The sequence below is a fragment of the Podarcis filfolensis genome (genome assembly GCF_964270895.1).
Source record: "Podarcis filfolensis genome assembly, chromosome: 17".
NCBI lineage: Eukaryota > Metazoa > Chordata > Lepidosauria > Squamata > Lacertidae > Podarcis > Podarcis filfolensis.
Window position 1 is genome coordinate 5377892 of NC_139621.1, and position 14103 is coordinate 5391994.

Sequence of the window (14103 nt, forward strand, 5' to 3'; positions counted from 1 at the left end):
TTAAACAATTAAACCATGCACTCCCGGTGGCCGGACACCTAGGGCAAAAGGGAAGCGTGCAGCCCAGCATGAAACGAAGGTGCCAAGCAGCAAGCACCCCCCCTCCAAAAAGCGCGTGGGCTCCATAGGCCTCCGACAGGGTTAAGGACCCCGCCGTCCGCTCCCCACCCCCACGAGGTACCTGCTCCACGGTGGCCGGGTCCATGCTCTCGATGCGGGCCGCCGCTGTCTCGTACTCGTCCTCACTGTTGTAGCCGGCGCCGGCCTCATCCTGCTCGGGGCTGTTGCCTCCCGCTCCCCCGGGCCCCGCGGCTCCCAGCCCGCCGCCGGACCCTCCGCGCCGCCGCCTCTTGCTGTGCCCGGGGCCGGAGCAGCAGCCGCCCCCGACCCCGCCCCGCGCCTCGGCCACTCCGGGGTCCAGCAGCCCGAGGCCGGGCCCGTCGCCGCCGGCTCCGACGCCGGGGTTGGGCGGCGGGGGGGAGCCGGCGGGGGGCAGCCCCCAGCGGGGCGGCGGAGGCGGCGGCGAGGCCCGGGGACGGGCGCCGCCGCGCCCCGAGTGCGGGTCGCCGGGGCCCACGCCTCCCCCGACGCCTCCGCCGGGGCCTCGCGGGTGCGAGTCGGAGCCCGAGCAGCCTCGCGGGTCCGGACCTCCCACGCCGCCGGGGCCCCCGGGACCCCCCGGGCCGCCCCCTCGGGAGCCAGGCTGGTCCCTATCGCCGTCCCCCGCTGCCGGGCAGGCCTTCTTCTTGGGCAGGATAGTCATGGCGAGGGCGGGAAGGGCCCGGAGACCGGCGGGGAGGAAGGTTCAAGGGGGCGAGGGGTGACAGTTGCCCCGGCGACGAGGGGGCGGGGGGCTCGGACAGGGCGAAGGGGGGTCAAGGGTCGGGGCGGGGAGGAGAAAGAGGCGCCCGGGAGAGAGGAGCGCGGGAGGGGAGGCGGAGGGCCGCGCACCGGGGACGGCGAGGGCCAAGGGGGCCCCGCAGGTTACCCGGATGAGGAGGGCGAAGAAACAGGGTTACCCGGATGAAGAGGGCTCCGCGGGGGAGGTGGAGGGAGGGCAGCCGGCAGCGGGAAGCGGGGGGCTCTCTCTGAGGGAAGCGGGGAAGGCGGCGGCAAATGCCCGGATGGCCAGATCAACCGCGGCGCATCGCTTCCCCGCCGCCGCCGCCGCTCAGTAGGGAGCGCGCCCGTCAATTCCCCGCCAGGCGCCGGAGCTTCTCCCGAGCAGCCCACACCAGCCGGGTCGGCCTCGTCCCCAATTTCTCCTCAGAGGCTTTCGGGCCTTTCGCGGTCTCCGGAAAGAGGCGGCGGCGGCGGCTACTACTACTACGGCCCGTCTGCGGGCCCGGCCTAGTGTCAACATCAACACAGCCGGCCTCTGACCCCGGCGAGCTCGACTTCCGTTTCCACGCCCCCTGGCAACAGGTGAGGCGGTCCCTGGGCAGGCCGTAGCAACCGCGGCTAGCCGCGTGCTCGTTGGCCGGGAGTGACGGATGCCCGTCACTGAGTGGCTGGCGCCGCTGCCGGTCGGGTTGATGTCCCGCCTCTTTCCACGTTCCCTCCTCCCCGGCCCTTTTTGCGAGAGCGAAGGAGGGAGGCGGGAGTATTGTTCCCCTTGTCAGCATAGCTTGTTCCGATAGGCTAGAGAAAGTAGTTTCCGTTTCTTCATTCGCCGGCGGACACAGACCTGAACCGTGATTGGCTGAAAGTGGCCGGTTACCTCCTATTGGCTTGGAGCGTTCCCAGGGTCGGGAATTGATAGATTGGACGCGAGTTCCTACAGCTGGTTGGCATATAGAATCTTATAAAGCTGATTGGTTGATTGGTTCCTAATGTGCCTTATCCCATACAGTTAGGCAGGAATCTGCGTGCTCCAGTAAAGACTTATTTATTATAGCGATTAGATTTTTCTATATAAATTATTAAATTACTGCAATACAATTGTTAATATATCTGGCCTCTTTGGGCTTCAAAAAGCCTTACTTATTGAGGCTGCGACCCCTTTGGGATCAGGAATTAATATACCTGTGGGCTTAGGAGGAATCTTCTGCAACATTTTCTGAGCTCATGCATAGGACTAGAAAACCCAATAAACAAGCATATTATAGCCCAGGTAGCACCATTTGTGATGTTGCTTGTGGCCGGCGGCATTAAAGGGAGATTGACAATTTCGTGGAGAAAAGGGCTACAGCTCATGACAGCAAAATGGAACACCCACATTTAAGAAGCAGTGTCTCTGTACAACAGTTGCAGAGGGGACAATGGTAGGGGAGGGCTACAGTATTTGCTTTGTGACCTTCTTGTGTGCTTCTGGAAGGCATCTGGCCAGACGTTTTTTGCAATAGTAGTTGGATCTTTGACCTGATCTAGCAAGGCGCTGTGTGTGTGTGTATCTGTCACACTCTCTCTCACACACCCTCTTTCATTGATAACTAAAGGGCTGGGAGACTTTTATTGGACAACTGGATGCAAACCTATGGACGTTTTGTGTCGTTTATTGAAAACAGTTATAACTTTTCCATACTTTTATTTTAGCCCTCCATTCTAGCTCCGGATACCCCTGTTGCAAATTCCTTGGCGTGATGTGGCAGGCAGCCTTGACATACTTATTTAATTGGGTTTACTTTAATTAGATTTCTAAGATTCCACGTCAGCCAGGTTTACAGAAAACAACAGACTCATTTGTGATAGGACTCAGAGCTCACTTCTTGAACACTGAGATATTGATACTTGGAATTCCTAACCATCATTCTTCTTCATGTGCAGATTGCTTGTCAGAGAGAGTGCTCCTTTTCAGCATATTTAAATATCTGTTACACTGTGTGTGTGTATAATTTTTACTTTTTAAAGTTCCTGGTTTTTTTCTTTTAAAAAAATCAAAATCAAATGCTAATGTTCCCAAATTCTACACTCATTAATATCAGTCTACAAATTTTACACAGATACTTTTCTTCATATCAGTGTAATCCCCAACACAGATGATTTATTAATTATCTTGGGCCCCATCTAAGCCATGCCTTCATAGTTTTAATAAATAGGAATTATAGTCCACTAGTTTCCCCCTCCAACTTGGTTAGAAAAATATTCATGTAATATTTCTTACAATAACATGAAAATGATTTTTAACAAACATGGAACTGGTAGGCCCAGGCCCCCAAAATTGTTACATCCATCTCCAAATCCTCATCCATCTCCAAATCCTCATACGCCTCCAAATCTTAGAATAAGAATAGAGCACATGACTTTTGTTTGAGCTCTCATCCAATTTTCTTTATTGGCACAAAACTACAGTAGCATCCACCTTCTTCAAGCATCTCTTGTCTCCAGCACCTTCTCCCTCATTGCACCTCAGTGATGAACCCTCCAAGACCCCCCCAAACACCCCAGACTTTCTCCTCCTGCATTCACACATTTCTAAGATAAATCTCTCTTCAGGTCAGTTTTATTCTCCCCATTTGTACACAAACAGGAACCTGAGTTGAAGTGACTTGACCAAGGTCACACACAGCACATTTACAGATAACATGGGAACTAGAAGTCTTCATTTCCAGCCCTGACAACTCTGTCCATGGTAAGGGATCAAGTTCAGCCTAATTTCTACCACTAACAGAACTGAGTGGTAAAGCCTTTCTTGGACTGCAGCACTTTAGATTGCAGATGACATTGTTTGGTTTGCATATTTGAATGCTTCCTTATAACAACAAAATCTGGCTTCATGCAGAAAATTAGCATGTCAGGGTCAAAGAATGGTAGAGTTGGAAGGACCCCTGAGGGTCACTGAACCCCCTACAATGCAGGAATCTCAACTAAAGCATCTATGAGAGATGGCCATCCACCCTCTAGTGGAAAACCTCCAGTGAAGGAGAGTTCACTGTCTTCCAAGGGAATCCATTCCACTGTCAAACAGCTTGTACCATCAGAAAGTTCTTCCTGATGTTTAGTTGGAATCTCCTTTCTTTTAACTTGAAGACATTGGCCTGGTTCTACCCTCTGGAGCAGAGGAAAATAAATTTGCTCCATCTTCCATGTGACAGTATTTGAAAATGGCTATCATATCTCCTCCCAGTGTCCTCTTTTCCAGGCTAAACATACCAACTCCCTCAACGGTTCCGCATAAGGCTTGGTTTCCAGACGCTGGATCATCTTGCTTGCCTCCTCTGCACATGTTCCAGCTTGTCAACATCCTTCTTAAATTGTGGTGCCCAGAAATTGGACACAGAGGTACTCCAGGTGTGGGTCTGACCAAGGCAGACTAGAATGGTACTATTACTTCCCTTGATCCAGACACTATACTTCTGTTGATGCAGCCTAGAATAGCATAAGCTTTTTCTGATGCTGCATCAAAGGGTTCTGTCTAGTCTTCTCCCTCCCTAGACATTTTACTTCTTTAGATATAGGGAGGCCTTTTTTTTAATGGAGGAGCCTTCAGACACCACCCACTGTGCAGCATGAAGTTATACAGCTGGGATAAAGCTTTACCACTTGATTCTGCTTCAGTATTACCAGGCATGCTAGAATTCTCCTACAGACACAACACTCGAGGGCCTCCACTGGAGGGGCTATATTTTTTGCTCTCTTGTACATGACCAGATGGAGTTGCTCAGTGCAGCACCAGCTGAAGGAAAGCAGTTCCTAGTATGGCCATCAAATCTCGAACAACAGCCAGTGATGGGTTCTAACCAGCTCCTTCCATTTCTCTCAAGCAGCACCCTTAAGATCAGAGCGGAGGGAAATGACATCCTTCCCATTTTGTTTAGTGGCTTGCAGGAGCTGCCTTTTTGATGGAAAAATCTGGATCCCTCCCACTCCTTTCTGCAAGAAGGTAGAGGAGGTGAAGGATTGCTCTTATGTTTAAGTCTCGAACTGCAGGAGGGGTAAAAGTGGAGTCTATGCTTGGAGCTTCTCCATCACCCTCTCCCCTTCACGAGAGGGTTTTTTTTAAAAAAAACACCAAAACAAAACAAAAAGTTGAGGCTTTGAAATGAAGAAACAGTATTTTGCTGGGCCTGTGTTAGGGAACAAGTTGACATGTCGAGAAAGTCTACAGAGTGTGCAGAGCCAATAGTGATGCAACTGTTGCAATTGTAAATAATTTGTTTATTTAGCCTTATGCCACCTCATAAGTCGTGTCATGTTTCCTTTGCCACAGCAAAACTGTTGAAAGAAGGCAGTGGACTCAGTGGGGAATCAGCTTTGGTCAAGTCCACAAATATTAGTTATGGTTAGCTGTTGGCATAACGTGGGCCCCAAAGGGGGGCTCTCCTGCCTGGTCACTTGGGAGAAGGTTCTGGCTTGCCACAGGTGAGTAGGGGTTTACAACCCAAAAAACAGGGGAAGTGTACTTTGTGTACATGTCTCTGAGCCATTCACAAAAGTGGTTCACCCCTTAATGAACTCTTGAGTGGTTCCACTGGCCCGGCAAACTTTGGCAATCTGCCTGTGTGAATTGGCTTCTTGAGTCTGGAAAGGAACAAACGGCATTTCCCCAAGTGTAAATAAGTGACTACAACAGAATTACCGGTATGTATCTCTGTTTGTGGGAGAGAGGTAAAGAGAGGGTAGAGTTGGGGACCCATCGGTCTACAGTAGCAGATCTGGTCTCAAATTTCAGTAGCACCTTGTGTGATGCCAAAATTCAGCAAACTTGTGCTCCTCTCCCAGATTATAGTTGCAGCATCCCCAGCGGCACCCGCAAGGCTCCATGCCCAGTGTGGCCGAACTGGTTGCTCTCCTTTAAATCCACCTCTGCTGTCTACACTGGCTGTCAGCAGCCTTCCAGGGCTGCAGGCCGGGGTCTCTCCCAGTCCTGGCTGCAGATGCCATGGGGATTGAATCGGACCTTCTGCACCCAAAGCAAATACTCTACCACTGGCTCCCCATTGGCTTGTGCCCACAGGGGTTAGTCCTACAGCTACTCTGTGAACAGGACACACACACACACACACACCCTTGTTTCTCAGGGAATATGTGGAAGATTGCAGTTACTTCTGTAACAAGCAGTCCTCTCAGAAGACCTGTTTATTGAGCAAGCATCCAGATTAGACAGCTGTTTAATGAGCATCCATCCTGATTTGTCTGCTGGGAGGTTAGATGCCATTGCATCCAAGCAAGTGTTAACCTGCACTTTTCGGGGCACTTTTCTGCCACTTTCTTTATCACAAAATGTAGTGTCTTTTGGGGAAGTGGGTTTGCTGCGCAGGATCTCCCATTCAACTCTCATTGTGCAGCCCGAATTTGCCAGCGTATGTTTGAATCCTACTGGAAGTGGGCAGAGTGGACAATGCATCTTGTGATTATGCTCCTAATCACCAAAGTAGCCACAGCAGTGTTCCACATGTGGCCCGCTTCAGACGTTAGCAGTGCTCACGTAAGTATGACAGTGGCATGGAGTTAGCCAGCTGCAATAAAGCCTGCATTGCCTCTAAATGGCACTCAGAATACCTTGGGCAGCTTGCCTTGTGGTAGAACTCCCTTTCCCAACAACATCTCACACGTCCAGATGTGTCCCATCAGCCCCTGACTACAACTCCCACTGGCTGGGGCTGATGGGAGTCATAGTCCAAAACATCTGGAAGGCACCAGATTGGCAATGGTTGGGATGGCACAGGGCTGTCCATCCTACACTGGGAAACTTGGAAGCAAGAGAAGGCAAATGGACCTTCTTTTGGTGGGGGCATTGAATCTAGCAATGATTCAAGCCTCCATAAGAAGGCCTACACTTAGAGGAGCTTAGCCATGGGCATGGACACACACACACACACACACCAAATTTAGGGTTGCCACTTGCCCCCTGAAAGATGGTCTGAACCCTGAACAGGTTTTTTGGGGGGTGGGGTGAGGGAGGAAACACCAGGTGAAAGTTTCCCCCACATAAATATGTGGTGCAGCTGAAATGTCACCTATTAGATTTCTGCCTGTGAAAACTACAGAGTATTTGTCAAGGATGCAGCAACTTTACCTGTGCTAGAACCCAGAAAGTCTGGGGACCTAATCTATTCCACTGAGTAATTTAGGCGTGTGACTGGGATGGAAGAACAACAGCTCCAAAGAAACACACACACAAACACACACTCACCCCGCTCTTGACTTGGGTTACCCTAAATGGAAGACGGCTGTTTGCCCTTTGCATATGTCAAACCCTGGGAATATTGCTATCTGTTTCAAGAGGTTGGAGTATTCTTGTTTGGTATTGAGGAAGTTTGGGAATTTGGGACATTGTCCTCTGTGCTATACCTAGCAGGGAAAATGGAGCAGCATTTATGTTCAAGAGAAATGAAATAGTTATGCTCTGCTCCAAATCTGTCCATGTTGTCTCTCTCAAGCACCCCAGTCTGAGCAGGGAGGACGGGAACTGTAAACTACAGATTGATCATCCAATAATTATCTCATCTCACACTGTGGGGGGTCAAGAGTGACCCCTGCGGTGTTTTGGGACACATTCAATGTGGTTCCAGATGTAAAAGAGTGGCGAACAGCCAGAACAAATGCATCCTCATGTCTTTGCTTAAAAGGAAAGTAGTTGGAGTAGAGATTTCATTCACAGTTACGTAACTGGAAGCCAGCCTGACTCTATGCAAATTTGCTTGGAAAAAAGTTCCACTTTGTTCAGTGTATCTTGACCCCAGCTAAGTGTGCATAGTAGTAATTTAACCTCTGTTAGGGTATAAAGACCCACCCCCCACTTTTTTGCAGTAGAGAAATAGACACTGGAATGTTTGATTCAGCTCAAGGAACCTTGTTTTGATTCTTCTCACTTCCTCTCTACACTTCTGTGCCTTTGCGGCAGCCCTTAAATCCACTTATGAGACATTTCCACCTCTTCCCGTGTCATTCATTCATCGCTCCCGCTAGCAGACACTATGATTCTGTTCAAAAGTGCATTTGAGTTAATTGATCCGCATTAAAGTGCCCTGAAGTAACTGTTATTTCTTTAACCATCCAACAGGGGGAGATGTTGATTTACAGGTACTTAATAATTGCTGCAAGGAAAACTCTGGTTAGAAAATGAATGTGGGGTCCGGGGCGAGAGACAGCCCAAGTACACTCCATGTTTCACGTGGTCCTATCGAAGGATGCTAACTTCAACACATCCACTTGGATCCCCCTACTTTGCTAGAGCTGGAGACTGACCAGAGGAATTTTGTTCCCCAGGCATCCTCACGCTCCATTCTTCCTCATTCATTTGCTGCTGCTTCCCCCGACAAGGCCTCTGTCATAAGCCACCAGACCTTACTCCTCTCTGAGCTTAACTCACGGGTGACTCCTGGCTACCCAAGGCCATGCTGACTCCCCACCGGTAGCCAGGAGAGAGAAAGCCAAGACGCTGAGCAAAATAAAGAGTGGCCAGCAGATCGAAACAAAAATGGCTGATCCTGTTGAGAGAGAGCAACCTTTGCTGGATGCTGAGAGCCAGCCAGCTTGATGCATGCGACGGGACTTGTGGCTCACTTGATACCTAGAACGGTATCCGCCATCCCACCCAAGTTCCTTTTCTTTGCTTTTCTGCCAGGTTCGGTTCCTTCTCCGGTGAGCACATGGAACAGTGCAAGGTTTTCAGGATCAAGAGCCAAGTCTCTCTTTCTCTCTCTTGATCATAACCTAAAAAATGTCCGGAGGAGGAGGAGGACCACAGACCACAGCCCTGCTCTGCAGGTTTGGTTCAGTTCTTCACAGCGTATCTTCTGTCTAGGTAGGCGGGTGGGGTAGGAATGGGGGACACGGCTGCACATGCCATGTGGTGCTCTGTAGCCGTGGGCTTTGGATTCCACTCTTCGGAGGTATAATACACATGCACAGTCTCGATGCTACGCAGTGGGGTGCAGGGCTGTGTGGGGTGTCGGGAGAATGATACATGAGATTCCCATGAGGTGTTGTGTTTTGGTGCAATAGACTTTTTTCTTTTTCTTTTTAAAGTGCAGTTTCCAAGTTACAGAACAGGTATCGGGAGGAGGGCAGAGAGGAAAAAAAGGCAGAGAGATAGACAGGGAGACAGGGGCTTCTAAGGCTCCGTCCGTCCCAGAAATGGCTCAGCCAGGAGAGGCAGAAGATTGGGGGTGGGGGGGGGCGGGAACTGGTTGGAAGCTTAGCCGGTTCTATTTCCATCCCTTTCCCCCCAAGGTTCCTCATCTTTAGCTGGAACAAATTCCAGAATCCCTTGCTCTAACCACTAGGCAATACACCCCCCAACTCTGATCATGCTTAGGACCAGAATCAAAGAGCCTCAATCCTCAGAGTTCACCTTTCCATCTGCAGATGGGCATCAACGGCACACCTCCTGCTCTTGACCTCCCTCACCCAACAATCTTGCAGTCCCCCTATTCAGACCCCTGCCCTCCACAGCCCAAGGTAGGATCCAGGAGCCCCTGCTCCCTCTCCCTGCTGCTGTAATGCCCCCAAACCCCTCTCAGAGTCAAACCAGGGATTTTGACTCCGCCTGATCCCAACCTAAGGAGTAATAGGTTTGGTATAGTGTGGAAAAAGTCTTCCGGATATGTTCCCGCTGTTGGGATATGTTCCCTATTACCACTGAGGTCCACCTGTCGGAACCCAGTTCCCCCCGCATCGCTCCACCCCTTTGCGGTTGCATAGCATCGGGGACCCACCTCCCCTCCTATATGGCTTTGATTGTAGAGGGGGAGCTGGGCAGGCATCGGAACCCCCCCTCGTGCGCCAGCTCCCCCTGTTGGTGGCCAACGATATCGCCTCTGAGGAAGGGACTGCGCGACACACGCCCCCTGCTGCCCTCCTCCAGCTTGCAGTTCGACGGGCGGGGTGGGGGGCGCGGGCAGAGGACCCCGTCCCCGGCTCGTAAGCAGGACCCAGGCAGCCAGCAGCGACTCTGGGCAGAGGAAGGAGTCGGGACAAGCACCCCGCCCCGCCCCAGTCTCCCCTTACAAGGAGGAGATCTTGACCGTCTCGTGCAGTATGTAGGGGGTAGACAGGCTGGAGTTGCGCAGGGGTCCGCCAGGGCCTCCGGGAGACGGGGGCTGGCTCTCATCCGGCGTGTTGGCAGGAGGGGTGGGGATGCAGATGATGGCTGCTGTGAAGTCTGTGGTGTCACAGTTCAGCTTCAAGTTGTCGTGGGTCTTGGCGTTCAGGTTGGAGCGGCTGGAAGAAGGGGAGACACCGGGAGAAAGAAAGGTTAGGAAGGGGCTTTGGGGGGGGGGGTCTGTAGTCACCTGCACCTTCCCCAGGCTCCGTTCTGGCACATAATCTGGAAAAACAGGCGGTGGTTAACTTAAGAGTGCTTCTGATGATTCACAGCAGCAGGAGTGGGCAATGTTGCTGGTCTGCATCGCCCATCAGCCCTGACCTTTGACCTTACCAGCAAGGGCTGATAGGAAATGCAGTCCTACAGCATCAGGAGGGAACACGCAATTTTGCTGGGAGGTCTGAAGCCCAGCACTGCTTTTATTTTAAAAGGGATTGTCCCATCCATTTCCTATGACCATTTCCACTGGGGCAGTTTCATCCATTTCCACTAAATACATTTAGCAGTGCATTCAGCACATATTTGCTGATCTGCGTCTACATATTTTGCACGTGTACTACAAAAGTCAAGCTGTTCTTGGGCCAGCGTCTTTCACAACCCATCATTGTTCTTGGAAACGATGCCTTGGAGAACAGGGTTTAGAGTAGGGGCTGGCAACTGCAGTCCCCAGCCAAGTTCAGCCCTAAACGTAAAGGGCCCCTTAGGTCCAGTCGTGACTGACTCTGGGGTTGCGGCCCTCATCTCGCTTTATTGGCCGAGGGAGCCGGCGTACAGCTTCCGGGTCATGTGGCCAGCAGGACTAAGCCGCTTCTGGCAAACCAGAGCAGCGCATGGAAACGCTGTTTACCTTCCCGCTGGAGCGGTACCTATTTATCTACTTGCACTTTGACGTGCTTTCGAACTGCTAGGTTGGCAGGAGCTGGGACCGAGCAACGGGAGCTCACCCCGTCGCGGGGATTCGAACCGCTGACCTTCTGATTGGCAAGTCGTGGCTCTGTGGTTTAACCCACAGTGCCACCCACGTCCCACCAAGTTCAGCCCTAGAGCCTAGAGTGTGGCTACTACTACGACTACTATTATGACGATGACTAATACTAATTAAATGTATATACCACTCTTTATCTGAAGATCACAGGGCAGTTTACAGTAAAATATTTAAATAAACATAAGCAAACAAACAATCAAAGTTGCAAACAACAGAGCCAGAGGGGAATGAAATGCAAAGAAATAAAAAAATAAAAAAAATTCCTTCCAGTAGTACCTTAGAGACCAACTAAGTTTGTTATTGGTATGAGCTTTCATGTGCATGCACACTTCTTCAGATACACGAAAGCTCATACCAATAACAAACTTAGTTGGTCTCTAAGGTGCTACTGGAAGGAATTTTTAAATTTTGTTTTGACTATGGCAGACCAACACGGCTAGCTACCTGTAGAGAAATAACAGATAGCAACAGTTTGGTTCCAGCTAGAAAGTATGCAAGGGATTACAACAGCAGCGAAGGGTGATAAAAAGCAATCAGTTTGGCAATGCTGAGTTAGCAGATAGCTGTGCTGAAAAAAAAGAAACCCTTTGTCTCTATTCACCCAAATGAGCATGTGCAGAGTGCTGGTCCATCATCAGTGATCACCCCGATATAGCCAGATGCGACACACATGAGGTTAGGGGGAACAGTTTCAAAGATCAAAGAATGCAGCTCGCAGGTGGGTTTGAGCCCAAGCAGGGAGGGTGGGGGACTCTAGTTGCTCCTTCACATGACCAATGTCTGGCTGGAGTATAGGAGGCAGCAACCAAAGTTGATTCCCTCCACTTTGCCACTCATGAAGCCAGGCACTGACCACTGTTTGTGTGGCACTGCAGCTCTTCTGCCAGCAGGTGGCAGCAGATTCCACACTTCGGGAAAAGGCCCTCTATAATATGCCACAGAAAAAGCAATACAGTTTGGCTCAGCAGTACAGTACTGGAGACTTGTAGCTGAAAAGCTGCTTAATCCCCCATTTTCAAAACTGGAACAGACTCCCTGGATGCTCCTTCCTTGCAGGTTTTTCAGTAGAGGCTGGTTGGTCACCTATCATGGATGCTTTAGTTAAGATTCCTGTATTGCAGGGGGTTGGACTAGATGATTGCTAGGGTCCCTTTCCAACTCTACAGCCCCATTGCTTCCTGGGTCTCAGACTCATTACCTTTGCCTGCCTGCATCTCTTGCACAGCTACTAGATACTAAGTGGCTTCCCCCACTCTCATCCTCTCCCTCTTTTCCTTGACTCTCTATCTCGTCTAACCATCTTTCTTCCAGTTTGCCAGTCCCCCTTCACCCAGCCATCCTGTCCTCTGTGCAGCCTTGCTCTGGTTCCTACCCCTCTCTCCTCGGCCTCCTCTTTCAGCTGATGCACAGAGTCCTTCCACAGATTCCACACGGTCCAGACACTGACCGCTCACTTCCTTTCCAGCAGCAAGCAGCTCAGCTGGTTACTCAGAGGGAGCAGAGGAGGTTTTTAACAGTCAATGGTCGTCCAGTGCAAATCACAAAGCTCCTCAGACTTAATCTACCCCAGTTCTGCAGCTTGCTCTGTCACCCATAGGTTCTTGCAATCAGGAAACATTTTCAGAGATCCAAGCCACGCCTGCCTTTGCTGCAACCAGTCCTTATCCTTTCCCGACGGGGCGCTGATAAGCAGTCAGTCATTCTCCCTCTTCATGACATCTCTCTTAGATATTTGAAGCCACTTTCATGAGTTTCCCCTTAATCTTCTTTTCCCTGAGCTATTCATGTCCAGCTCCTTTGGCAGTTCCTCATTCATCATTCATTCGAAACCCTACGCCGTCTCACTTCTTCTCTGAATCATTCTTGAAAGTGTGGGCACAAATTTAAACTTGCACGATAGCGGTGCCAGTGGCCCCTGCCCCGTATCACCACATTCCTGCTTTTGTCAAACCAAAATCCAAAAAAGAAAAAAGCCTTTGCCTTCTCTCCACTCCAATGCAATAGCACCACAGTGCTGACTCATTTAGATTGCAATCCGCTATAACCTTAGATCTGTGGTCCTTGAAATGGGAGGTGGGACTCCCCAAGGAGGTGAAAGCAGTGTTGTGATGAGGTCCTGCCCACCTTATCAGCAGACCGTATGTATGGAGTGGCACTCAGGCAGTGAACTCAGCGCATCCAGACTGCTTTCGAGTGGGATTCAGTCACATAATCAGCAAATTCAGGTTGCACCATTACACTTGATAGGGACTCTTACACGACAAGCCTGCTTTCCCAGGAGATCAGACGCTTTATGATAAGGAAGAAGAAAGGAGAGAATGCGCTGGAAAGTGCAGGACATGGGTAGGCAACCTAAGGCCCACAGGCCGGATCCGGCCCAGTCGCCTTCTCAATCCGGCCCACGGACGGTCCGAGAATCAGTGTGCTTTTACATGAGTAGAACATGTCCTTTTATTTTAAATGCATCTCTGGGTTATTTGTGGGGCCTGCCTGGTGTTTTCACATGAGCAGAATGTGTCTTTTTATTTGAAATGCATTTCTGGGTTATTTGTGGGGCCTGCCTGGTGTTTTCACATGAGTAGAATGTGTGCTTTTATGTGAAATGCATCTTTGAGTTATTTGTGGGGCATTATTTTTGTTCAAAATATAGTCCAGCCCCCCACAAGGTCTGAGGGATAGTGGACCAGCCCTCTGCTGAAAAAGTTTGCTGACCCCTGGTGGGGTCAGCAAACTTACAGTGGTACCTCTGGTTACGTACTTAATTCGTTCCAGAGGTCCGTTCTTAACCTGAAACTGTTCTTAACCTGAGGTACCACTTTAGCTAATGGGGCTTCTGCCGCGCGATTTCTGTTCTCATCCTGAGGTAAAGTTCTTAACCCGAGGTACTACTTTCAGGTTAGCGGAGTCTGTAACCTGAAACGTTTGTAACCTGAAGCGTTTGTAACCCGAGGTACCATTGTACTTGCTTTGATACACTCAAATAAACAGGTCATCTGGAAGCGCCCTGTACATGATGCTAGCAGTGTGATCCTATACATCTGCTCAGAAATAAGTTCCCTTGTTCAGTGCTTTCAGTCCTGGATACCCAGTGGGGCTTACTTCCTAGTAAACATGCCCAGAATTGGGC

General features: G+C 50.5%; 3 protein-coding genes across 5 annotated transcripts in view; all 3 read right to left on the bottom strand.

Moving 5' to 3' along the window:
* OTUD5 (OTU deubiquitinase 5) overlaps positions 1 to 1356 on the bottom strand; it is a 43610-nt gene extending 42254 nt beyond the window's left edge. For both annotated transcript variants that reach the window (XM_083593499.1, XM_083593498.1), the window contains exon 1: positions 182 to 1356. In XM_083593499.1, coding sequence (XP_083449625.1) covers positions 182 to 763 — 582 coding nt within the window. In that variant the 5' untranslated portion in view covers positions 764 to 1356. The remainder of the gene's footprint in view (positions 1 to 181) is intronic.
* The window catches only part of GRIPAP1 (GRIP1 associated protein 1), a 241335-nt gene that overhangs the window by 57447 nt on the left and 169785 nt on the right, over positions 1 to 14103 (bottom strand). The gene's annotated exons all lie outside the window — the stretch shown is intronic.
* Positions 8354 to 14103, bottom strand: part of KCND1 (potassium voltage-gated channel subfamily D member 1) — a 73628-nt gene continuing 67878 nt past the window's right edge. For both annotated transcript variants that reach the window (XM_083593385.1, XM_083593384.1), the window contains exon 7: positions 8354 to 10107. In XM_083593385.1, the coding sequence (XP_083449511.1) occupies positions 9891 to 10107 (217 nt within the window). In that variant the 3' untranslated portion in view covers positions 8354 to 9890. The remainder of the gene's footprint in view (positions 10108 to 14103) is intronic.